Source organism: Aspergillus neoniger, assembly GCF_003184625.1.
Source record: "Aspergillus neoniger CBS 115656 unplaced genomic scaffold BO87scaffold_13, whole genome shotgun sequence".
NCBI classification, from domain to species: Eukaryota; Fungi; Ascomycota; class Eurotiomycetes; order Eurotiales; family Aspergillaceae; genus Aspergillus; species Aspergillus neoniger.
In genome coordinates this window covers 247295-268264 of record NW_020291141.1, presented here as the reverse complement: position 1 = coordinate 268264, position 20970 = coordinate 247295, and the positions used below count along the sequence as shown (strand labels likewise).

Here is a 20970-nt window from a genome sequence, read left to right as displayed (position 1 = left end):
ATACGCCCAATCTTATTTTCGGGTTTTTTTTTTTTTTTTTTTTTTTTTTTTTGGGGGGGGGGGTAGACATTTTCACTAACACTGTCCATTGAACCATTGATAGTACGTAGCAATTTTTGCAAAATATGAATAATCAGAATAGAACAATGAGACTTTGGTCCACTTCCCAGTTTTTAGAAGGCAGGGAGCTGCTGTAGCTCCAAATGAATTCCAATACCTCCCATGGTGCAATAAACATGTAACGCCTATGGAGAAGAAGAGAAACGTGAAGAATGGTATTTGGGCTCAGATATGAAACGCCCAATATGCTGTCACTCTTCAATTCTCCTTTACGCCTATGCGAAGGCAACTCTCCCTTGTCTATGGCTTCCCCACCTCCAGAACAGTAAGCCCATATTGCTTCATTGTTTGTACATTAAATGACCCAGGAGGCCCCAAGAACAGCCTTGGTTCTCGCATCTGAGCAACAATATACTTCCAATCCACACTGTTTCCTACAAACTCATCCCAGTCAGTATGCAACACAATCACGCTGCATCCCTCACACGCTGCCTCAGTGCTGTCTACCACAGCAGTATTCACATGAGCCGCACCACACTGTAACATCAAAGACTTTTCAATACGTTGCCTCGGGACGTACGGATCAAAGATATTGACGCGTAATCCACGGCCAACCAAATCTCGAACAAGCTTAATCGCAGTGGTATTTCGAATGTCCGTCGTGTTTTTCTTGAAAGAGAAACCAAGAATAGCTGCCTTCGTTTTCGTATCTGGGACAATAGGAGGCAAAAATGACATTATCCGTCTCGTGATGCGTGCGGATTGGGAGTCATTAATCTGAATCACTCCCCGCCAGTACTCGGCCACGTCGTCGAGTCCTAGCTCACGGGCTAGATAAATCAAGCAGCAGACATCTTTGCGCAGGCAAGAACCGCCGAATCCGAATCCGGCTCGCAGACACTGCGGTCCGATTCGTGGGTCTAGTCCAGCAATTCGAGAGAGCTCGGTGATGCTTGCGCCGGTCGCTTCGCAGACAGCACTTAGGGAGTTTATGCTGCTGATCCGCTGTGCAATTAGTGCATTGGAGGCAATCTTGGCTAGCTCTGATGACCATGTGTCGGTCGTGACTATTCGTTCCTGAGGTACCCATGGAGTATATAAGCGTATTAGGGCTTTCACTGATTCGGGAACGGCGCCGTCTGCTGCTGGTTCATAGCCAACAACTACCCTATTAGGGTTTAAGAGATCTTGCATTGCGGTGCCTTGAGCTAGAAACTCGGGGCTAGATATTATGTCGAATGAGGCCGTTGGAGGAGCGGCATCTCTCAGCTAATTCAGAACTAGTCAGCGAGATGCATAATCGCTACATAACCGCTGCTTAGGATAGCATCACTAACCGTCTTTTTGATCCACTGACAAATCCCACTAGGTGCAGTACTTTTCTGGACTATAACTTTGTGCCTTGTAAATAGTTGCGCGATTGACTTGATGGCTGACTCTAGATTCTTCAGGTCGAGGCCTCTGATCTCATCGCTATCAGGGAACTGGGCAATTAGACCCTCTTATGTCGTTTCAGAAATTCGTTTCAGAAAGTCACAATGTGAGACTTACATAGACCTCTGATGGAGTGTCAACACAAATGAAAATAATATTGGCGTCAGATATGTGTGTATTAATATCAGAAGAGAAGGTTATGTTAGCAAGCCTTCTCCGCCTCCCTTCATAACCGTGTGACAAAACAAAAAGTGCTTTCTCCTGGATTTGGCCATCCTCGAATAAGATATCTTCGAGGCCAGGCTCGAATATGGGGGTGTGGTCTGAATTCCAAGCCGCAATCAACGAGGCATCTTTGTCGACCACACTGAAGTGCACATGTGGGTTTTTAGAAGCCAGAGCAATGGCTGTCAATGTACCTGAAGTAAGAGGAAAATATAAGCAATGAAAAGGTTTTAGGCTTCTATGAGGATAAGTTCTGGCTTTGACTTACCCACATAGCCCGCGCCAATCATACAAACCGTCTGGATGCTGCCCTCTGGCCATTGGCTCGACCTATTTTCCATACTGTCAGATTTCATTACGAAGCTTCGTCGTTCACCTGAAATACGTGCTCTTGCTTGCAAAGAGCCATCTTAATAGAAATAACAGGCAGTGGGGAGGCGTTCTATATCCCTATGTCGCGTAATATTTGACGTGGTTCACCGGTGGTCACCAATCCTTGCCTGCAGTTGAAACATCATATGCACTGCAAGCACCTACTTGAACCACAGGTCTTTGCAGACATGTCTACGGTGACCGGTAGGCATGGAAAATTACTTCCTAGCAGCATCCTCCAGTCACCGCTCAACTTGAGCTGCGACAGATAAGAGTATGTTTGCGAGCCTTTTCCGGAAATGTCTTTGCTGCGTGGCGTCCCTTACGCTAAATCTAAGTACTGTAAAGTATAATTTTGCAATTAACATTCGCCGACTTGACACCTCTCCCTTGCCGACTCACCGCTACTCCGTCACTGCGTCAGTCATTCCGATTGAGGTACACGGAAATCACACATCATAAGAAAAAGTGATTCGTTTTGTTCCTGAGAGATGATTTAGCTTTTTTCCCTACTTAAATTTGGGCTGATGCAAGGATACATCTCTTTCCTTTCCTACATACTTAGCTTCAGGGTCAGAGGATTATTTCTGTGTGACACTTCGCGCAACCCCTTTCGTTCTTGGGATTTATATGTCTTCTCTTGTCTACCGCTAGTTATTGGTTATCCATCGCTTTTTCACTTCCATTAGTTTTCGGCAATTCTCCTTTATCGAAACCTATTGATCATTCGAGGGATTTTACTGTGGTCCTCGGGCTACACCAGCCTCGCTCGTTGGTTGTTTCAGCAACTAATGCCGAGGTGAAAGAGCAGCTGTTCCCAGACTTGATATCCTCCTATATCATACTATGTTATAAACTTCAATAGAGATTATATAGACATATAGCAGAATACTTTCTGGTCTAACCTGAACGAACATCTAATTCTCCAACATGCCGGTCTATTCTGGGAAACGGTATGGTACTTGACAGCACACGTACAACTGTTCCCACCCATTGTAGACTTCCCGGGAGCCCCAGTGGTTCTATAATCTATCAATACCGGCGTTAGTCTAATAAACCTTGGGTGGAAACTTACCGCATGCAGAGTTAGGGTCGTGTAGACAGACACGAAGTAGTGCTGTATGAAGTCCTTCAATATCTGGGCTCCTAGATGTCTTAAATACCATCTGTGCACCACACCGTATGCAATATGTTCAACGAGAAGTGGTGCATAGAAGCCAATCCAGAAAGTTAGTCTGGCACGGTTAGCGAGATTCAATAGGCGCGCACACGGGCCACATTTCTTTCTTACCTTAGGCCGAAAAGCCTCTCAATGAGGAGCCATGGGTTGGAGAAAATATACACCACGAACGAGAGGCGCCATAACTGGAGTACCATGGAGAATACTGTATGGGTTGTGAAAATGGCTAGCCATGGATATCTGATGCTTGTGTTAATATTGAAGAACGTTCATCAAAGGAAGACAAGGAGTAACTGACCGCTTCCACATTCGTTTTGATCCGAAAAACCGCTTCAGACTTGAGATCTTACCATTCCTTGCCCATCGCAGGGTCTGTTTCACATGACGACTGTCGTTGAGAGCCTCGCAGTAGATCATAGCCCCTGTCTGCATACGGGTTTTCCATCCGTGGTTCAATAGCCAGCGGGTAGTAAATTGGTCATCGCCGCAATGCATGCGGTATCTCCACAGAAAGTACTCGTTTGTGAACGCAGACAAATATTCCGGGTCTTTCAATATGCACGCTCGATAGGCTGCAGTCCGTCCAGTCAAAACTGATTGACTACCGTCCAGCCAGCTGGAGGCAGCAATCTCTATGTTGCGCATGCTGAGACGGCGAGCCTCGAGGGCTTCCCAGAACGTGATTGTTTCAGGAGTTCGAGCGTCCAGACCATGTGCTTCTTCCTGCGTGGTGACGCCACCAACTTCGGGTTCCAATTCCAGAACGCCGAGGACTTGTTGCAAAAGGTTCTTGGTCCAGTATACATCATCGTCCGCTAGCACAATAACCTCTCCTGCGGCTGCTTGAATACCGCGCATGAGCTGGTTTCTTTTATTAGGTAAGGGGATGTCGAGAGCATGAATCGTGTGCAGTTGTTCTTTTGGAATGAACTTCTGAAGGACCGCTCTCATTTCCTCGATCAAAGCTGCTGTCGTGACAATAATAATCTCCTTGGGATGGTTGTCCAACATTGTGTAGAGCGGGGGTATGAGGTCTGCAGGTGCGCCAATGGTGGGTATCAACACGCTTACACAGTCCGGTCGCATTCGAGGGTTATCTGGTACCGGAAGTGGGTTCATTCGCCAGTATCCATAGAGTCGTAAGGTGCGTCTGACAAGATGCCAGCACCTTTTCTGGTCAGTAGCAATAGCATGATGGTGGGTGGTTATCTTCAACTTACACCAGAAGCCAAAAGAAAGAAGTAACCTCCATTTCAGGGGGGGAGGTCGAACAACGTCAGGCTGTTCAGTAGGGGTTTGGTCTTCCTCGGTGTATACCCAGTGCTGGAAAGACCGGTAGGTTGGTCTTTATCCACATGCCGCGTTGAATCATCTACCAGACATGTTGAACCTCCAATGGTGGCGGTGAGATCTTTAGACCTCAATTTGCTGCAGAATCCTATCAGTCCAGTAGCGTACATCATACTTATGCTTTGTTATTTCACCATGATGGTTGGTAAATCGGTCGGATCGGGGGGGTCCTCCCAGGCCGATCGATCCCTTGCCGTCCTCCTGCGACATGTTTCATGTGCTTCGGACGCTCATATGCCACAGCCCGGCATTCTTTGAGATACATCAGTAACGAGTGCAGCATTGATTGGCTCCTCCAGACCGCTCTTCCTTCGCATGACGCTCACTTTCCAACAGCTTAACCGTCCCGTCAATAACTTCCATCATGTCATATCTCTCATTCGCTCACGTTCAAATTTGTGTTGATCTGCCTCCTCTGGAATCATTTCCCAGTAGAGCGACGATATGTCGCGCAGAGTCTGCAGGGACTTGGAAGCATCAATGAGTCCGAGTGAAGATCGTGCTGCTAATAATTCTCCAGTCTATCACGTTCAATGCGTGGGCTCAATACGACGGAGAGGACGTGAGTTTTCGTTCACCACACCCTGTGCCATAATGTACTGTTACAGTTGCTTTGGCCAGTCATATGCTGCATTATGATACATAGAAAGACACAAGTGAGACGTATAATACACGATACTTCATACCACAAGACAAATACATCTAGTTACATGCAATCATCAACAAAGTTGGAAAGTCATCAGTCATCAGCTCGTATCAAGAGTTTGGTGCGTCCATTTACAGCATCACCGTCTAGAAGTGCTCCTTCCAGAACTTGAACCGGATGTCCCTCGTTGAGGTGGACATGGCCGCCTCCCGGATTTGTCTGGCAGCGGCATTGGGTCCACAAAAATAAACTCCGATTTCTGTAGTCGAATTCCCATGCACACCCGATAGGTAGGTTTGGTCTTGTAGACCATCACGCATGGCAGTAAATAGGCGTTTGAAGTCCGGACGGCCAAAGTTCGTCCTACTTCGCAGCTCCGTAAGTGGGTCGACAGCCTGACCGACAGAATTGAGGAAAATATTAGCGGCTGTGTCATCATCCAGTCGTTGTGTGAGGTATGTGTGGATGCGTAAGAACTCGGCCTTCCCACTGTACTCTGCTTCGGCTGCCGACTGAGATTCAAGAGAGGAGAGCAAGGCTTGGAACCATTCGAAGGACGATGTGTCCCTACAGACCCAAATGAACTCGACGCGACGAAGACGGCCGGCTAGCTTAGGGTCGGATCGTAAGTGCCAAATGTTCTTGAGGATCGATGCCCATGGTGTGACACCTATTCCCGTCCCGATGAGGACGGCCACCTCGTTGTCGAAAACATCGTCAGCCGGGGCTCCGTATGGTCCATCAACGCGCAGCCTAGGCATCTTTTGTCCGTTATGCAGGGCGACTTCATACATTCCCAGCGGATCGAGTCCTTCCATATCTCTGGCCTGCGCTGGTCCGCATCCTAGTGCGTCACCCAATGCACGAGTGAAATCACCGACTTGGCGGACGTGGATGCTAATGTACGGATCGAATGGACAGGACGTGATTGTAAACGGATGCCATTGGTTGCTAGATACATCGGGTGATTGAATGAAGAGCCATTGACCAGCCTTGTACTTCATACTATCCTTGCGGAACTGAATCTCCATGGCATCTGTGTATCGTTGTTAGGAAAATCCAGAAGCTTAACTCGGCAGATGTAGGACTTACCATACGGATGGCGAACCACCTTTAGGATAACGGTGTGGCGTCTTGCTCGGATTTCGCGGTACAGCCTTTCAAGCATGTACAAGCCTCCAGCCACTAGTTCCCACCTCCAGCCTTCGTAGCCTAAGCAGTGATTCCAGAATCTAGACCCAGCAAAGGGTGAGATAGGCTCTTCTGTGTCTCGCACGAAGCAGCCTGTTGCATGTGTATACAATGCTAGAAGGAACGGTACGAAAAGATGGTGCGTATACCAAAACGTCTCAAAAGATTGTTGCCGGATCCGCTGGTGGGACGTGGTGTACATCAGCATCATGCAAAGGAGCATGACATGTCCTGTAATCCCACCAGCTTCTGTGTAATGAATTTGGACTGCTTTAACGGGGCGGATTTGATCTTTTTCGATATTGTAAAAGCTGATTCTGTCAGAGCAATGACCTCGTGGTCGAGATAGGTTGGCTTACTTCACGTAATGCGCCGCCGCATGGACTATGGTGAAAAACAAAAGGGCATAGGCGACTTGACGATGAAACCATACCGTTTCATCCAGTGGTAGCCATCGCACCCTAGGTCTTATTGTTTTAACAAGATTTCGGCACATGGGCAGCAAGAGGAGGGTGGCATCGCATGTCAACACTAGCCCAGCGCCCCGTGATATCCAAACGGAATACTGGAGGGTATTGAGCATAACCAGCCTCTGGTCCGAAGCCTGAATATACCTAAGGATTCTCAGTACATATATGGGCAGTCATTGGGAACCGTCAGACTTACCACCCCACTGCAAAAATGACCAAATGTAGCGCCCAAAAGATGGAGTAGAACCAGACCTTTGACGCAGTAACGTATGAGCCCCAAGCATGTTCCATGATGGTAACAGGGCAGTATAGGCATGTAGTGACTTTTCAACAAGGCTCTATCATTGACCTGCAATGACCCGTTTTCAAAGGAGTGAATGGATTGAGTGCACTTTTATCGAACTTCCTTTCGAAGGCGCCCGTACCATAAGTGAAAGGAGCGAATTTGGTAGACACTCTACTCTAGGAATTTATAAATAGAATCCTCCCTCCAGAGCTGGCGCTTCGCTCCAAGTATCCGCTAAGTTAAGCCTGCGCAGAGCGACAGCCTGTGGCGCCAGTAGATAAGGCGCTTCGAACGCTGAAAGGAGCCGTAGGCACCCTGAAGTCCAGGGGACTCACGGAGATCACAGGTTTCCCCTTGGCTTATCGAGAATAATGGCTCATGAATAGGATTTATCAGGTGCTAGAGTCAATGGCCGGAGGTTCAGGATGCGGTAGAAGCCGACGATCACAGAAGGCTGGGACCAATTGAGGAACAAGGATCAGATTTGATTATATCATTCTTAGTTTTAAACGGGCCCAGGTCCTGAATGGTAATCTCTGAGTAGGGTGGTGTGGGGTTGATGTCAGTTGAGAATCCTGTGTCAAGCGTCTGGTACCCGGAGATACGGTTTTGGTTGCAGAAAGGAGGGGAAGAATTGATGAGGAACACGAGGATCAGGATTTCTGCTTCTATATTTACCCCAACCCCTGCGCTGTGCGGACTTATGGTGCCGCTAGGATAGCCTGCAGGGAGCGGATCGCCCGGTTGGATACCACTATCCCCGAACTTGCCGTTTACAGGGCTCAGGCGAAAATGAGATGGAGCAAAGACCGTCAGGCGTTGAACTATCGCCTGATGCGCCAGATTCTTGGTGAAGAGAGCTCGAGTCTGACCGTCCTCTGTTGACTGGATAGATGATCCTTCCACTCGTATCTCAAGGCCATAACCGAGTGCGCTCCTCAATCACGCAGCCGTTTGAGTTTTGCTTTGCAGTGCACTCGTTAAGCTGTCGCGCGCGATTGGCGCACTTAGTAGTGACATGATAGGTTAAAGTCCGTCTTTTCTTGACCTACTGCCATCTCCTCATCTCCCGGTATCCGCCACTAACCTTACCATGTGGCACCGGGATTGTGAGTTGCTATCAATGGCCCGTAAATCCATAATTGATTCTTCTATATTCCTCCGGCTGCTCCGTTGATTCGTTTTGTGAAGGGTGGAGTCTCGGCCAATTCCAGCCTATGAGAAGCGCTGAGCAGGCGCGCATCCCGTCACACGCGGTCAAAGCGGCCATCGACATGGGGAGCGCACCTTTGTGACGACAGGAATATGATTCAAGATGCAAATTAAGGTCTGGTTGCTACCAAATATAGCTCTCGCATTTTGAGCCAAGACTTTCATGATCCAGATACTAGTCCAAAGCAGAATCATCTCCGGAATTCGAATGGAAGACCCTGGTATTTCCTAGTGGTGAGTCCTTGGCGGCGGTTGAGCAGGGAATCAGACGATATTGCTGGGGCATATTTTTAAGTTCTTGGCCCTGCACGGTTGAGGTTCTCATCACATCTAGTGACGACTAGATTGGCACTCGGACCGTGTGGGTAGGAACGGCGCTATAATTATCTTGAGTGATAGGGAGCTGCGAAAAGACGGTGAGTTGTCGAGTAGCAGCCTTGATTTCAGTATAGGTTTCCCCGTGATCTAGAGATTCTTCTTCCATCTCGGGGATTTATTTGAGTATTGCCTCTTCCCGTAGACGTATATATTAAGTGGTAATAGTCGACTTGACAGCGGGTATTTATGGCTGTGTAGCAGTAGGCGCCCGATGGAGATCATAGCAAGGACTGGGGGGCAGGGACAAGACCGACTACCTGGGCACCAATTTCCCCGCTTCTCAAAGTCTTCACAAGATAGTCCGCCATCAGAGGAGCTTGGATGCTGGAAGCCCCAGCCGGGCGCTTCGTAGCACACGGTCCAGCCACTCAGAAGTAAAAGCTCCGCAGCCAAACGGGGTGTGATGCACTAGTGACCTGACGGGGCGTGACGGTGGAGCGGAGGATGCAGGAGATTTGCGGCAACACACTTTAGCGGCCGATGCATCTCTGTCAGTTCCACGTTCTGCTTCTTCTGATTGATCCGACCAGCCATGGCGCTCCCAGGATTATTCGCACTGTCACGCTACACCGAGCGACCAGATCCAATCATATGGTATTCTCGTGAAGAAGTCAAGGGCGTGACGATCGCTTCCAGCAGAGAATGGTAGCTGATTGGATTAGGAAAAAGAGCGGTTGATAAAACGCATCCACGTATCACAGGCGTTGAGAGGGGGAAGCGCGGAGGACGGCGAGTCCGTTGCATTCGGCCTATTGTGAAGAAGATGCAAATCAGGTGGTCTCCTCCGTTGGCGCCGGAAGCTACTAATGTACGTATTGCTGCTCTTTCCCCCTCCATGGCCACCATCGGCTACCTGGTCTATCAGCTGAAGTTTGCTCGGTCATGCAGTACATGATTATTTGAACCGATACTATCGCATTTTTCCTGCATTAAGCTTATGTGGTGATGTGACTGTTGTGATTTAAAGCTTATCCGACTTAACACACTACTACTTACTATTACTTCTCCTCACGAGCAAACTGCCGGGGAAGAATTTACCAACCTTGACCTTGCATCGCATCTCTCCACCTGCCATGTCATTTGGAACGAGCATAGCACACACAACATTGATCGGTCGGGTGGATGGTTGAGGGATCCCCTACGGTCGAAAAAGCAATCCTTGTGTTTATGAGGCAACAACAGCATTGTGTCTATACTTGAGTAACGAGCTCTTTCGCCGGACGGAAGACGCTTGAACTCCCCACTATACGTCAAAACCTGCCTACCATGGGAAGACTTATCAAAAATCACTGGGCGCGACTGATTATCCTCACAGCCTCAGCTTGTATGCACCACCTCTTCATCTACTTCATATGAAGATGCTAATCTGAATGACTCAATGTACAGACCAAATTGGCGGGGCGATCGAAGGATTTATCTGGCCGAAGGTGTTCTGGGACTTTATGACGCTCAATCTGAACGGCGCTGTGAATCCGGTCCCTATTCTTCAGATTCTCAACCTCCTCTTAGGTCTACTCGGACTTGCATGGGAATGGCCTTTGAAATCTGTCGCCGGCTCCCTCGCGCACCGCAGCATCGAATTCCGATTGATCTTCTATCCCCTCAGCGCTCTCCTCTCCATGCTCCTCTACCAGGGAACGGACCCTGCTCTATACTATGTTATTGGAATCGGGGTGTATTTCTGGGCCTACAGTGAGGGCGAGGTATGTATACACCAATTGATTTCCCCATAAACATGACTGATGGATAATAGGTCGTTTGCCCTGTACCATGGACCCTCCCGAAACGAAGCGAATACAAGGTATAGCATGACTTGTACCAACACGAAACCTCACACTTGACGACCACGACATGATATGATTTTACGAAACGATACCCAGCGATGCTAGTATATCGGTAATATGTGCTTTATGGAGTTTGGACAGATAAAAGGTCCTCTTTCAGTCAGCGATGACTGTCCAGCTATTGACCTGGATGTGGCAGTTATAAGGACTCTGTTGCCTGGATGCCAGAGTATATGTATCTGAGTGTATTATAGTTCTTTTTTATCTCAAAACGAAGATAATTCATTTTACAAGTTCATGCCTTCCATACGATAGATATACTATCGCCCATAACCGACAAAGTAACACTCTACAACCTGCTAAAAGAGTCACTACACTCCAAGACAGCTATACATCTAAATATAGACAAGCCTAGTACTATGCCTAATCCGCCATCCACCAGTACTTTCAAAGCCTTGTTGCCACTTTCCCAAGGCAAGATCACGTGATCATGCGTCCAATACTACCCAAAACGGTTAAGCGTCTGGAGCGCTCCAGACCGAGGAACAAGAGATGAGGCAAATCACCAGGTCCCAAGGAAAAGCTTTTAGCAATCCCCTGAAATGATAGCTATATAAACCGATCAACATCACTAACCGACGAAAATCTTGCAGCATTACTGTCACTAACACCGGCAGAGTCTTCCACCCAGACAGCTAGCGAACAGCATGCCCCTCGTCGAAGACAGTCCTCGCGAGGACAACAACACCCAAATACCCCCTACAACCCTCAACCACGATAATGAAGCTCATAACGAAGAACACGATGACGATAACGACGTCCCCGTGAACAAAAAGACCAGCTTCAACGGCCGTCTCAACCAATACTTCCACACCGCGAAGCCCACATCCTCAGCGCCACCGGCAATCTCGTCCACAAAACAAACCTCTACCAGGACGACTTCCTCTCCTTTAAAACGCAAACGAACCACACCACCAACATCAACATCAACAACAACATCAACACGAATAACCCGCTCCCGATCCCGATCCTCCACCTCAACCCGAACCAGCACCACCTCCAGCACCACCTCCAGCACCACCTCCTCCCCCCGCCCACGCAAACCCACCACCCCATCATCAGCATCCACCTCCCTCCTCACTGACACCATCCCCCCAAACCTAACCCTCCTCCTCGTAGGCGTAAACCCTGGAATCCTAACCGGCATAACAGGCTACGCCTACGCGCACCCCAGCAATCTCTTTTGGAAACTCCTGCACTGGTCGGGAATCACACCGATCCGACACCCGCCCTCGGATACGTACAAACTCCCAGAGTCATATAACATCGGGAACACGAATATCGTGGAACGGCCGACGCGGGACGCGAGCATGCTGAGCAAGAAGGAGATGGATGCGGGGGTGCCGATTTTGGAGGCGAAGGTGAGGGAGAAGAGGCCTGAGGCGGTGTGTCTTGTGGGAAAGAGTATTTGGGAGGCGGTTTGGAGGGTTAAGGTGGGCCGGGGGATTAGGAAGGAGGAGTTTAGGTATGGGTGGCAGGATGAGGGGATGAATTTGGGGCGAGTGGGTGGTGATGATGGGGGGTGGGAGGGGGCGAGGGTTTTTGTGGCTACGACGACGAGTGGGTTGGCGGCGGGGATGTCGGTTATGGAGAAGAGGGAGGTTTGGGATGAGTTGGGGAGGTGGGTTGTTGAGAGGAGGAAGGTTTGGGAGGGGAAGAGGGAGAAGGGTGGTAGTGATGGTGTGAAAGTAGAATAGAATAGACGTAGAATCTTGTCTTTGGGTACAATTATAGAATATAGAATACAAATTGACCATGATACATTTCATTCATTTCATTTCATTTATCAATTACCCTCTCTTGTCCTAGGAAGATAGCTAGGATAGACAAGTAGGTAGGTACATTTCATCCGCTAGTAAAAAAGCATAATCATGTGCTCGATCAGTCGATCATCATGCTACTAACAATCCTTGGCCCCCCATCTTGCAACATCACGCCACACACCCATCAAGGGAGGGGAGGAAGGAAACAGGCCAGCCAGCCAGCCAGCAAGGGCGTAAGTAATAACATGGGCGCACGAATCTATCGATAAGCAGGACCATTACGGAAGTTGGTATCACCTTGTTGTTCGCGAGCCTGTTACACCACACACATATCAGTTAGCATCAATTCCTCTTCGAATGTGATATTGAGGGTATACATACAATAGTAGACTGATACTCCCCACGCTCCAAAATCTGAGTTATAACGTCGTCTTCATTGGCAGTTCCGAATTCATTCTCGAGACTAGCCTTGCTAGCTCCGTCGAGGACGCCTTGGGCTCCGTGCCTAAAGGTAATTCCTTGTTAAGATCTGCTCTCACTGCTGATAATAGCATGAAGACAAAAGGGCTTCCTTACTTGTGAGTAACAAAGATCTTCCAGCCGTTAAGGACATCCGCCAGAGGGACGGAGCGGTCACCGCGCCATCTGTTCAAGGCGTCGTGGTCATCGACGAAGACGATGAAGTCGTCGGATGCACCCTTGTAGAACATCTTGGAGGTGGGGTCGTTGTGGCGAGGCATGTTGGTGGTGTGTAGTGTGTAGTGGGTTTGTAGTGATTTAGAGACAAAGATGGAAGAACGGTCTAGTTTCTTTCTTTCAATGAAGCTGCTAGAGATGATGGGAAGATAAGGAGGAGAGAAAGTCGAGATGAAGTGAGTTGTAAGAGTGTCGTGTGAGGTGAGGGCAGATGACGTCACCACGATGCTACCGGAAACAAAGGCGGGCAAACGGTGGCAGGAAGAGCAATTGAAGTGAGGAAAGTCGTGCAAAGGGTTTGTTGATGGCTAGGATAGTGTTCGTGTGATAATTGAGTTGATTGGAATTGATCTATTTCCTCTCTCTCTCGAATATCGCAGGCCTTTAAATACATCAAGGCGGGTGTGCCAACGGGAGCACCGACGTCATCATCGACTGATGCTGCGGATGCTCTGCACTTGCTCTTGCGCTTCTGGTTCACCCGGTGGAGAAACATGGCTCCCTATGGAATTCAATTCCCTCATCCGCATCATCATCATCATCATTCAAGTCACAGACATTATTGGCATTCTGGCATTCTGGCTCGCTAATGCTACTAATTACGTCTCGCTTCGCCCCGGTCAATCTCTCCTCCCCCACTCTCCTCAGAATCGACACGAATCCCTAAGAACCCCATACATATTCCACACACTTGTACTCACGTACCTGGCCATCTGATGCAATACTGCAGGAAATCTCACACAACTTGCATCATCACCTCCATCAAACCCCACTCCCAAGCCCCATGCGACCCTGTCTTTTCGTCCGTCGCGAGGACATCGAATTAAACATCCTCCGAATAGCAGATGTTCTCAAGGAACAACCGTCGGGTTTCTCCGTTCCCTTGTTGCTAGCACTGGTCGGAATGATCTCAGCCTTGGTTTTCGCATTCGGACCTCCTTTCCCTTTCCACGTTTTGGACCGTCGAATATCCTTACTATGTCGCGCCAAGATAGGTCCCTTGTCTGTGTCCGGAGTTGCTGGCTTGCCTCTCGATACACTTCGTAAACTCATCTCCTGACTCTTTCCAAGCTTCCTATGGACTTTCTCGTCGGCACATGTCGCTCCCGTAACAGACTTAGCAGAATAGCCTGCGGTGCTGAGGCTCACACAGCTGGAGCGTCGGTACAACCCCGGCCGGCGGCTCAGATGTCTCATAAGAGACCCAGGACTATGGAAAATGTCCCCCTTGCCTAATGTCATCCCAGGGTACGGCAGAACGTCCCGCGTGTAGAAAGCAGATATGGCACGTTCTAGGAGTATTCGATCCTGTCTTCTGGCAGTCAGTACAAGGGCTGGGCACAAGGCAGACATCTTCGGCCGCTCGATTTCCCCGTCCACAGATTCCGTCATCTGGAGTCTTTGTGGGCAATGCGTCTTTTTGATGATGATGTTCTGTGAATCAGGTAGAGTCCGCGATGTAGCCAATGCCTGCATAGACGGTCGGCGAGGAAGAAGAGGCAGAGCACCGTTGCTGCAACTCAATGGAGCCAGCTCCAGAGACTGAAATGAGTATTCTTTCAGCTTCGCTACCACTGACTTCGGCATGTCAGTTAATGCGGCTGCAGACCTGAGCATCTCGGTCTCCCATTTCTTTTCTTCGCGTGCCGAGGCAGCACTGAGCACCACTTCGTAGTTCTTGCCCTGAGACTGGAAAATCAATTTCCAGGAGTAAAGACAGCCATAGCAACGAAGACCTATCACAGAGTTTAGCATTCAAAATGACCCTTATAGGCAGTTTCCTCACCTTCCCCGTTTCTGATCGAATCAATCTTCATGTCAGGAATATACACACATGCTAGTGGCTCAAGCCTTCGGTAGTCATTGCTCGGTTTGGCTATTACGAGATGATAGGTGAACAGAATGCAGACCATGTATCCTCCCGTAATATACTCAGGGGTTTGGTATGTGATGTGAAGGACCCCGCACAGGCTCAGAGGACCCAGTTGCTTGTAGATGTTATCGATCGCGTTCTGTAGATTCAAACCACCTCAGTTTCTATATCCTGTAGGGAGATGTGGCATACTTACGGATGTTGATAGGTCCATGAAGCTCTGTAGCAAGAAGGTCTTCTTCACTAGTGCCTTGCTAATGGGGTTATCGGTGATTTGATTTATTTCGCATACCACCGCACGGACTTGTTCAAGGACTTGCCGGATGCCGTCATGGGCCGATGGGTCGTCTTGAATATGAGTCCATCGTAATAGTTCCTCAAGCAGCAAAGGATACTTGCACAGACGTTGAATTGGCTGTTTAACGTTAGCATCCAGAAGCAGAACCAAGGGTGTCTATCCCGACCTTGATCAGGAGGTCATTCAGAGACATCGCTTTATTTTCCTCTTGTGTCTGCCTTTCCAATGATGCAACCGACTTCGATAGAGCCTCAATGCCCTGGTCGAATATACGCCAATCCGGTACAGACTGGCGCAGAAGACTCACATCTACTGTGAGCAAGCCATAGTTCTTACAGAACACTTTGTAAGCGGTGAAAGATGCCGACTACCCATATCATGTCAGTAGCTGACGAATATATAAGCCTCCTCGGGAAAACTCACCAGGTTGCCGACTTCTAGCGCAACTTGCAAGGCCTCTTTTGTCTCCGCAGCCAACGCCCTGAGACGCGAATCTATAGAAGTCCTAAAGCTACGTGATCGCAGAGACTTGGCATGCAAAGCCCTCAAATCAAAGTCAATTGCACTCAGGCGCTTGTGAACACCCTGAGGCATCAAGGTATCGAACTCGGCTGCTGCAAGGTTCGATATGGGCGTCAGCTTTCGAATCTGGGAGAGGAAGTCCTCGTGCGTGTCACGGATCTGTTGAATATTGTGGTAAATCTCCGGCCTGACAGAAAATATGAAAAGGGCCTACAATCAGAGTAAACGTTAGCTATCCGTACGTAGCAACATGTGCCTATACTTTAGTTTGAAGGTAATCATACATCAGCCAGTGCTTTCAAGCCGAAAATATAATCACATTCGGTAGTGATCAGTTCCCGGAGAACACGACGCCTCTTAATTGCCCTGTGCTGAGCTTCCTCATCGATTGAAGGATTCAAGGCAGGTCTGATGCTGTCTAGCGATTCACGGGCATCAGATCGTATGCTTTGATTTGTTGTGCTCTGCGTGGTACCCCTCGATCGTACCACACTTTGGCTAGTAATGCTCAGAGTGGCCGTCTTAACGGTTCCAAGATTGGACGAACGGTGGGACAAGGATTCCCATTGCTTTTCCTGGAACTCATTTGAGGTTAACAAGTCTGGTAGAAGGTCCCGATTATCTGGCTTGACTTCCGTCGGCCAACCCTCGACGTATCTTTCGGGTGGGGGACAGCCTCTTCGGGATCGGAAGCTATTCATCCAACGCTTGAAAGCAGCCACAGGATCTACTGGCATAGGATGCGTTGCAGTTATCTCCACCACATATTCGGGCTTCTCCAGGATCAGCAACGGAGGCTCCCCCATATCCTTGGATTCTTCCATTGTGCAGAGTGTATGTAGAAGTGAACAAACTCCACGTGAGGGTGTGAACTCAGAAGCAGGTTATGCTTTGGAATCAGGATCACAGGAGAGCACGTGTGTCATGAATCGTGTTGCTTGCTGGCAAGTGGAAGCAGCGACTGGCACAGTCCTTCACATGGGGAAAGCATGGTATACTTGCTGTCGCCGGGGGAGCTTACGTGTTGGATCAAAACGTCCAGTGCGAACAAACGCAAAGCGTATGAAACCCATCACAGTAGGTTAACAAACTTACGGTAATGTTCTGAGTAAAGTTGCCTCTACATCATGCACCGCTCGGTTGAGAATCAAATTGCAATGTGTTTGGTCCTACCACACGGTAACGGCCTTTCATTGCTCCCAACGATAAAACGACGGGCATCGACATCATCTGTGCACGTTTAGCCAGACTCTTCAGGTAGAAAAGGTCAAGGCGGCGAAACTAGTGAGGGTGGACGGTTCACAACTTGGTAGGTGTTGTTCATGCTACTTTTGAGGCTTCTAGATGTCAATTTAGCGGTAGCATAGTAGTAGCAGATAGCAGTTTGATATAGCATTTTCAGCCAAATAGACACTTTTTCTAGATACCTGACATTATTTCTGACTTCCATTTACAGTAAATTCATATCAACTTCAATCTTTGCAGAGAAATGGATGATGGTGTTGCGCAGTTCTCTTCACAGCGCGCGATGCCAAGAAGATGAAACTCCCCCAGATTTCCCACCGAAAGACCCACCGCCGTTTTCCGGGATCCGTCTGCGACAGCTCTCGCCGCCCGGCCCTTCCTTCATCTTCCATCCAACCAACGATGTTTTAAACCACCTCACACTCACTCTAGTATGGGAATACCCATGGGTTCAAACATTCATGCCCCAACAGTAGCCTCCGGCCCTACGTCCGGAGGCGCTCCTCCTCGCGACCTGTCCAAGCTCGGCATGGTCGATCTCATGCAAGAAAAGGAACGCATCGAAGAAGAACTCTCGGCTTTGAGTAGCGTCCTCGGCTCGGTGAGTTAAATCGATCTTGGACAAGCCTTGCCACTCTGTGAGACGTCGACTGACGATGCTTTCTGTTCTAGCATGGCGTTAATATGAACACATCTCTCACTACTTTCGATGGCTTCCCACGAGACGATATCGATGTTGCCCAAAGTGAGTCACTGCTCTACGCCCCCGCAGTGCCTTTGCTAAACACTAGTTAGTACGCACTACTCGAGCCCGGATTATTCGACTGCGGAACGATCATAAAGACGTGATGTCACATCTGGAGAAAGGAATCCACAACCACTTTGCGAATTTGCAGCGGGCGCAAACTGCCGTACAATCGGGCGGCGGTCTGAATGGTACATCGGGGTCACAACCTAGTGTGTCTGGCAATAATACATCCGGTGCTGGGACATCTGGGTTACCGTTCGCAAAGGTCAATAGTGTGGTGCCTGGAAGTCCCGCCGACCAGGCAGGTCTGAGGGTGGGAGATACCGTTCGGGAGTTCGGAAGTGCCAACTGGCTTAATCATGAACGTCTTTCCAAGGTGGCGGAGATAGTGCAGCAAAGTGAAGGGGTAAGTTGGAGATTTCCTTCCAACCTTCTGGTTCCAGAATCCAAGGACATACACTTGCGGAAAGCCCCAAACTAACATCTTCTAGCGCACCGTGGCGGTCAAAGTCGTGCGGAAAGATCCTAGTTCTTCCAGCAGCATTGACTTGTCCCTGCAGTTGGTCCCTCGCCGTGATTGGGGCGGTCGGGGCTTGTTGGGCTGTCATCTCGTGCCGTTGTAGTGGACTGGCATCGGGTTAGGCACGAGAATGACGGCTGTCTACTGTACTCTGGGATAGTCCCCGGAATACTAGGACTTACCCGGGTGCGATCTACTTTCGTTGATGAATTCTCCTTACTGCTTTCTTGCTATTGGACTCTGATGAGGAATGTGACATGTATTCATGATCGAACGTGACGTGTTTATTATTGCCGGGAAATACCTAGGGAAGCATTTAGGGTGGCGTTTCAGTTATGGTTCAAGAATGAAATTGCACCTGTTCATATGGACGTTAATGATCAATTCCGTACAGCGTAGAGGGTTCACTCGCAAAGAACCGTGTGGATCGACAGCGAGACATGCAACAAATGCAGTTTGCGCGATCCTGCGGGGCACGGTTGGCTGCCTGAGGCCCAACAGTGCCACGTGACCACCAGGCTTGGGCGACCGACTCACGGCAAAAATTCCATCACCGGTAGAAATAACCTTCCCACTCTAACTCCTCCCTGTCCAACCCCCTCGTTCTATCGAACCCCCCTCGATCGCTTTGTCCATCGAGTGTCGCATCCCACTGTCGACTTTTAATCTCCGTCGACTTTCATCGCAAATTCTGTTTTCTTCTTCTCATCTCCATCCCCCCCCACATCACATCCAACCTTCATCATGGCTGAGCAGGTACCGACCTTCAAGCTTGTCCTCGTCGGTGACGGTGGTACTGGAAAGGCAAGTTAAATCAAGATATTTCTATCCCACACGGCTTACTGGGCGGAGGTGGCATGTCGCCTCTTCGACGCCTCTTAACGCTCGACTGCATTCCTGTCATGCGTGTTTACCCCTCTCTGTTGCCCGTCGTCCCTATCAACAGAAAAACTTCAATGCCCGCCCAACCTCACCCGCCACGAGACGTCATTACTGACTGGAGAAATTTCACTACAGACCACCTTCGTCAAGCGCCACTTGACTGGCGAGTTCGAGAAGAAGTACATCGCCACTCTCGGTGTCGAAGTGCACCCTCTCGCTTTCCACACCGTATGCCCCGCCGGAAACCCCGCTTTGTCCATTCCGCCGTCTTTGTGCCGGTCCGACTAACGCTTTTGCCAGAACCTGGGTAACATCCAGTTCGACGTCTGGGACACTGCTGGTCAGGAGAAGTTCGGTGGTCTTCGCGATGGTTACTACATCAACGGACAGTGCGGTATCATCATGTTCGATGTTACCTCCCGTATCACCTACAAGAACGTCCCCAACTGGCACCGTAAGTGCTCCTACTATCAAGAATCAAACCACGCGCGTCTCGATATCAGACTGACACATCCATTCTAGGTGATCTCGTCCGTGTCTGCGAGGGCATCCCCATCGTGCTGTGCGGTAACAAGGTCGATGTCAAGGAGCGTAAGGTGAAGGCCAAGACCATCACCTTCCACCGCAAGAAGAACCTCCAGTACTACGACATCTCCGCCAAGTCCAACTACAACTTCGAGAAGCCCTTCCTCTGGCTCGCTCGCAAGTTGGTCGGCAACCCCCAGCTGGTGAGTTAGATCCGATCATTGGTCTGTGAGACTGAATACTAACAAGCATTTCTCAGGAATTCGTTGCTGCCCCCGCTCTTGCTCCCCCCGAGGTCACCGTCAACAAGGAGCTTCTGGCCCAGTACGAGCAGGAGATGGACGCTGCCGCCAACATGCCCCTGCCCGACGAGGAGGACGCCGATTTGTAAACGCGCGATCAATGAAGGCTGGGGCCAGAGCCTGGGCCACGAGCTCGGGCTCGTGGTTGCAGTTCTGTCCCAATAACTGGGTACGTTATGCAAGATTTCAAATCACGATACAATGATAGCGGAGGGAAGGAAATTAAGCCCGAGAACGGTCGGCATGATTATGCATTTGCAATATTTACCACTAGTAGTCTAGACTCTGATTATCTCTACAAAGTTCCTTTTTGAAACGGTGACACTGTTTATCCGTCCATCGGCTATACTGTTGGACGAAAAAAAGTTTACATACTCTCTCTCTATTCTCTTCGCTTTTTCTGCTGTATACAGTGTGTAAATTTGAATCTCATAATATCCCAATTCCCCCCTTACTTAGATAGAACACAAAACCAACCCAAAAACCAAAAACCAAAATAAACCCCAACAAACTCAATCGCACCGCTAACAGCCCCCACCAAACTCAGCATATAAAATTTATTCCCACTACCCACTGATAATACAATCGAATACATACCTAGGTATTCCTCATCTCCCTTAGTACACTCCAATATGCATAACCCGCCGATCAATAGAAAGAAAAAGAAAAGTGTGGACTTTCCTTTCACCCCACCCACATCAATAACACTGTGACGTCACCGGTGTGATTATTGATCAGGCTGAAATGAACGTGTGTGTTGGGTTGAGATTGACATCCTTGCTTATACTACCAAAACTACTATGTAGATAACTAAACTTTGTGCTTAATTGGTGTCTGGTTGTGGGGTTTGGGTTAGTTTGGTTTATTTGGTTTTGCATGTTAATATTCACCACCTAGATTATGGGGTAGAGAGCATAGTCATGTTCGATTAGGCAATGTTTGCATTCT

General features: G+C 49.0%; 9 protein-coding genes across 9 annotated transcripts; 4 read left to right on the top strand and 5 right to left on the bottom strand.

Annotated features, from left to right (window-relative positions):
• Positions 1-355: 355 nt before the first annotated feature.
• On the bottom strand, positions 356-2075 carry BO87DRAFT_434610 (nucleotide sugar dehydrogenase; the record flags this gene model as incomplete). The annotated part of the gene is made up of 4 exons (XM_025627716.1): positions 356-1329; positions 1398-1544; positions 1612-1913; positions 1988-2075. 4 exons carry the CDS (start codon positions 2073-2075, stop codon positions 361-363), a joined length of 1506 nt encoding a protein of 501 aa, XP_025480550.1. The 3' UTR covers positions 356-360.
• Positions 2076-3029: 954 nt separating this feature from the next.
• BO87DRAFT_306378 (polysaccharide synthase) lies at positions 3030-4282 on the bottom strand (the record flags this gene model as incomplete). The annotated part of the gene is made up of 4 exons (XM_025619359.1): positions 3030-3113; positions 3167-3326; positions 3383-3476; positions 3622-4282. The coding sequence occupies 4 exons, from the start codon at positions 4280-4282 to the stop codon at positions 3030-3032; spliced, it is 999 nt and encodes a 332-aa protein (XP_025480549.1).
• A 954-nt stretch (positions 4283-5236) lies between these two features.
• Positions 5237-7438, bottom strand: BO87DRAFT_36816 (putative NADPH oxidase (NoxA)). Its single transcript, XM_025621923.1, has 4 exons — positions 7125-7438; positions 6818-7072; positions 6360-6769; positions 5237-6303 (listed from the first exon to the last, which is right to left on the bottom strand). Exons 1-4 carry the CDS (start codon positions 7217-7219, stop codon positions 5414-5416), a joined length of 1650 nt encoding a protein of 549 aa, XP_025480548.1. The 5' UTR covers positions 7220-7438; the 3' UTR covers positions 5237-5413.
• Positions 7439-9656: 2218 nt separating this feature from the next.
• Positions 9657-10864, top strand: BO87DRAFT_375876 (uncharacterized protein). Its single transcript, XM_025623150.1, has 3 exons — positions 9657-10128; positions 10191-10507; positions 10558-10864. The coding sequence occupies exons 1-3, from the start codon at positions 10071-10073 to the stop codon at positions 10609-10611; spliced, it is 429 nt and encodes a 142-aa protein (XP_025480547.1). The 5' UTR covers positions 9657-10070; the 3' UTR covers positions 10612-10864.
• Positions 10865-10932: 68 nt separating this feature from the next.
• On the top strand, positions 10933-12389 carry BO87DRAFT_36705 (mismatch-specific DNA-glycosylase). Its single transcript, XM_025621864.1, has one exon. It carries the CDS (start codon positions 11296-11298, stop codon positions 12343-12345), a length of 1050 nt encoding a protein of 349 aa, XP_025480546.1. The 5' UTR covers positions 10933-11295; the 3' UTR covers positions 12346-12389.
• A 205-nt stretch (positions 12390-12594) lies between these two features.
• BO87DRAFT_375873 (SBDS family protein) lies at positions 12595-13453 on the bottom strand. Its single transcript, XM_025623149.1, has 3 exons — positions 12988-13453; positions 12793-12916; positions 12595-12724 (listed from the first exon to the last, which is right to left on the bottom strand). The coding sequence occupies exons 1-3, from the start codon at positions 13149-13151 to the stop codon at positions 12671-12673; spliced, it is 342 nt and encodes a 113-aa protein (XP_025480545.1). The 5' UTR covers positions 13152-13453; the 3' UTR covers positions 12595-12670.
• Positions 13454-13631: 178 nt separating this feature from the next.
• BO87DRAFT_458360 (putative Rho guanyl nucleotide exchange factor) lies at positions 13632-16624 on the bottom strand (the record flags this gene model as incomplete). The annotated part of the gene is made up of 6 exons (XM_025628869.1): positions 13632-14843; positions 14894-15119; positions 15177-15395; positions 15445-15645; positions 15702-16010; positions 16085-16624. The coding sequence occupies 6 exons, from the start codon at positions 16622-16624 to the stop codon at positions 13870-13872; spliced, it is 2469 nt and encodes an 822-aa protein (XP_025480544.1). The 3' UTR covers positions 13632-13869.
• A 773-nt stretch (positions 16625-17397) lies between these two features.
• Positions 17398-18685, top strand: BO87DRAFT_357237 (putative 26S proteasome non-ATPase regulatory subunit Nas2). The gene is made up of 4 exons (XM_025621400.1): positions 17398-17646; positions 17718-17790; positions 17841-18199; positions 18285-18685. The coding sequence occupies exons 1-4, from the start codon at positions 17479-17481 to the stop codon at positions 18414-18416; spliced, it is 732 nt and encodes a 243-aa protein (XP_025480543.1). The 5' UTR covers positions 17398-17478; the 3' UTR covers positions 18417-18685.
• A 236-nt stretch (positions 18686-18921) lies between these two features.
• On the top strand, positions 18922-20471 carry BO87DRAFT_375870 (Ran family GTP-binding nuclear protein). The gene is made up of 5 exons (XM_025623148.1): positions 18922-19117; positions 19331-19423; positions 19496-19649; positions 19718-19923; positions 19980-20471. The coding sequence occupies exons 1-5, from the start codon at positions 19058-19060 to the stop codon at positions 20109-20111; spliced, it is 645 nt and encodes a 214-aa protein (XP_025480542.1). The 5' UTR covers positions 18922-19057; the 3' UTR covers positions 20112-20471.
• Positions 20472-20970: the final 499 nt, after the last annotated feature.

What these genes read in the sequence shown, in the direction of transcription:
- BO87DRAFT_375876 (XM_025623150.1), top strand. Translation starts at nt 10,071, where the DNA reads ATGGGAAGACTTATCAAAAATCACTGGGCGCGACTGATTATCCTCACA. An exon ending in TATCCTCACAGCCTCAGCTT is followed by an intron (nt 10,129 to 10,190) that starts GTATGCACCACC and finishes CTCAATGTACAG; the next exon opens with ACCAAATTGGCGGGGCGATC. An exon ending in GGGCCTACAGTGAGGGCGAG is followed by an intron (nt 10,508 to 10,557) that starts GTATGTATACAC and finishes GATGGATAATAG; the next exon opens with GTCGTTTGCCCTGTACCATG.
- BO87DRAFT_375873 (XM_025623149.1), bottom strand. Translation starts at nt 13,151, where the DNA reads ATGCCTCGCCACAACGACCCCACCTCCAAGATGTTCTACAAGGGTGCA. An exon ending in AAGATCTTTGTTACTCACAA is followed by an intron (nt 12,917 to 12,987) that starts GTAAGGAAGCCC and finishes AATTACCTTTAG; the next exon opens with GCACGGAGCCCAAGGCGTCC. An exon ending in GGGAGTATCAGTCTACTATT is followed by an intron (nt 12,725 to 12,792) that starts GTATGTATACCC and finishes GTGGTGTAACAG; the next exon opens with GCTCGCGAACAACAAGGTGA.
- BO87DRAFT_36816 (XM_025621923.1), bottom strand. Translation starts at nt 7,219, where the DNA reads ATGGAACATGCTTGGGGCTCATACGTTACTGCGTCAAAGGTCTGGTTC. An exon ending in GTCATTTTTGCAGTGGGGTG is followed by an intron (nt 7,073 to 7,124) that starts GTAAGTCTGACG and finishes GAGAATCCTTAG; the next exon opens with GTATATTCAGGCTTCGGACC. An exon ending in GCGGCGGCGCATTACGTGAA is followed by an intron (nt 6,770 to 6,817) that starts GTAAGCCAACCT and finishes TGACAGAATCAG; the next exon opens with CTTTTACAATATCGAAAAAG.
- BO87DRAFT_36705 (XM_025621864.1), top strand. Translation starts at nt 11,296, where the DNA reads ATGCCCCTCGTCGAAGACAGTCCTCGCGAGGACAACAACACCCAAATA.
- BO87DRAFT_375870 (XM_025623148.1), top strand. Translation starts at nt 19,058, where the DNA reads ATGGCTGAGCAGGTACCGACCTTCAAGCTTGTCCTCGTCGGTGACGGT. An exon ending in GTGACGGTGGTACTGGAAAG is followed by an intron (nt 19,118 to 19,330) that starts GCAAGTTAAATC and finishes ATTTCACTACAG; the next exon opens with ACCACCTTCGTCAAGCGCCA. An exon ending in TGGTCGGCAACCCCCAGCTG is followed by an intron (nt 19,924 to 19,979) that starts GTGAGTTAGATC and finishes AGCATTTCTCAG; the next exon opens with GAATTCGTTGCTGCCCCCGC.
- BO87DRAFT_357237 (XM_025621400.1), top strand. Translation starts at nt 17,479, where the DNA reads ATGGGAATACCCATGGGTTCAAACATTCATGCCCCAACAGTAGCCTCC. An exon ending in TGAGTAGCGTCCTCGGCTCG is followed by an intron (nt 17,647 to 17,717) that starts GTGAGTTAAATC and finishes TTTCTGTTCTAG; the next exon opens with CATGGCGTTAATATGAACAC. An exon ending in CGATATCGATGTTGCCCAAA is followed by an intron (nt 17,791 to 17,840) that starts GTGAGTCACTGC and finishes AACACTAGTTAG; the next exon opens with TACGCACTACTCGAGCCCGG.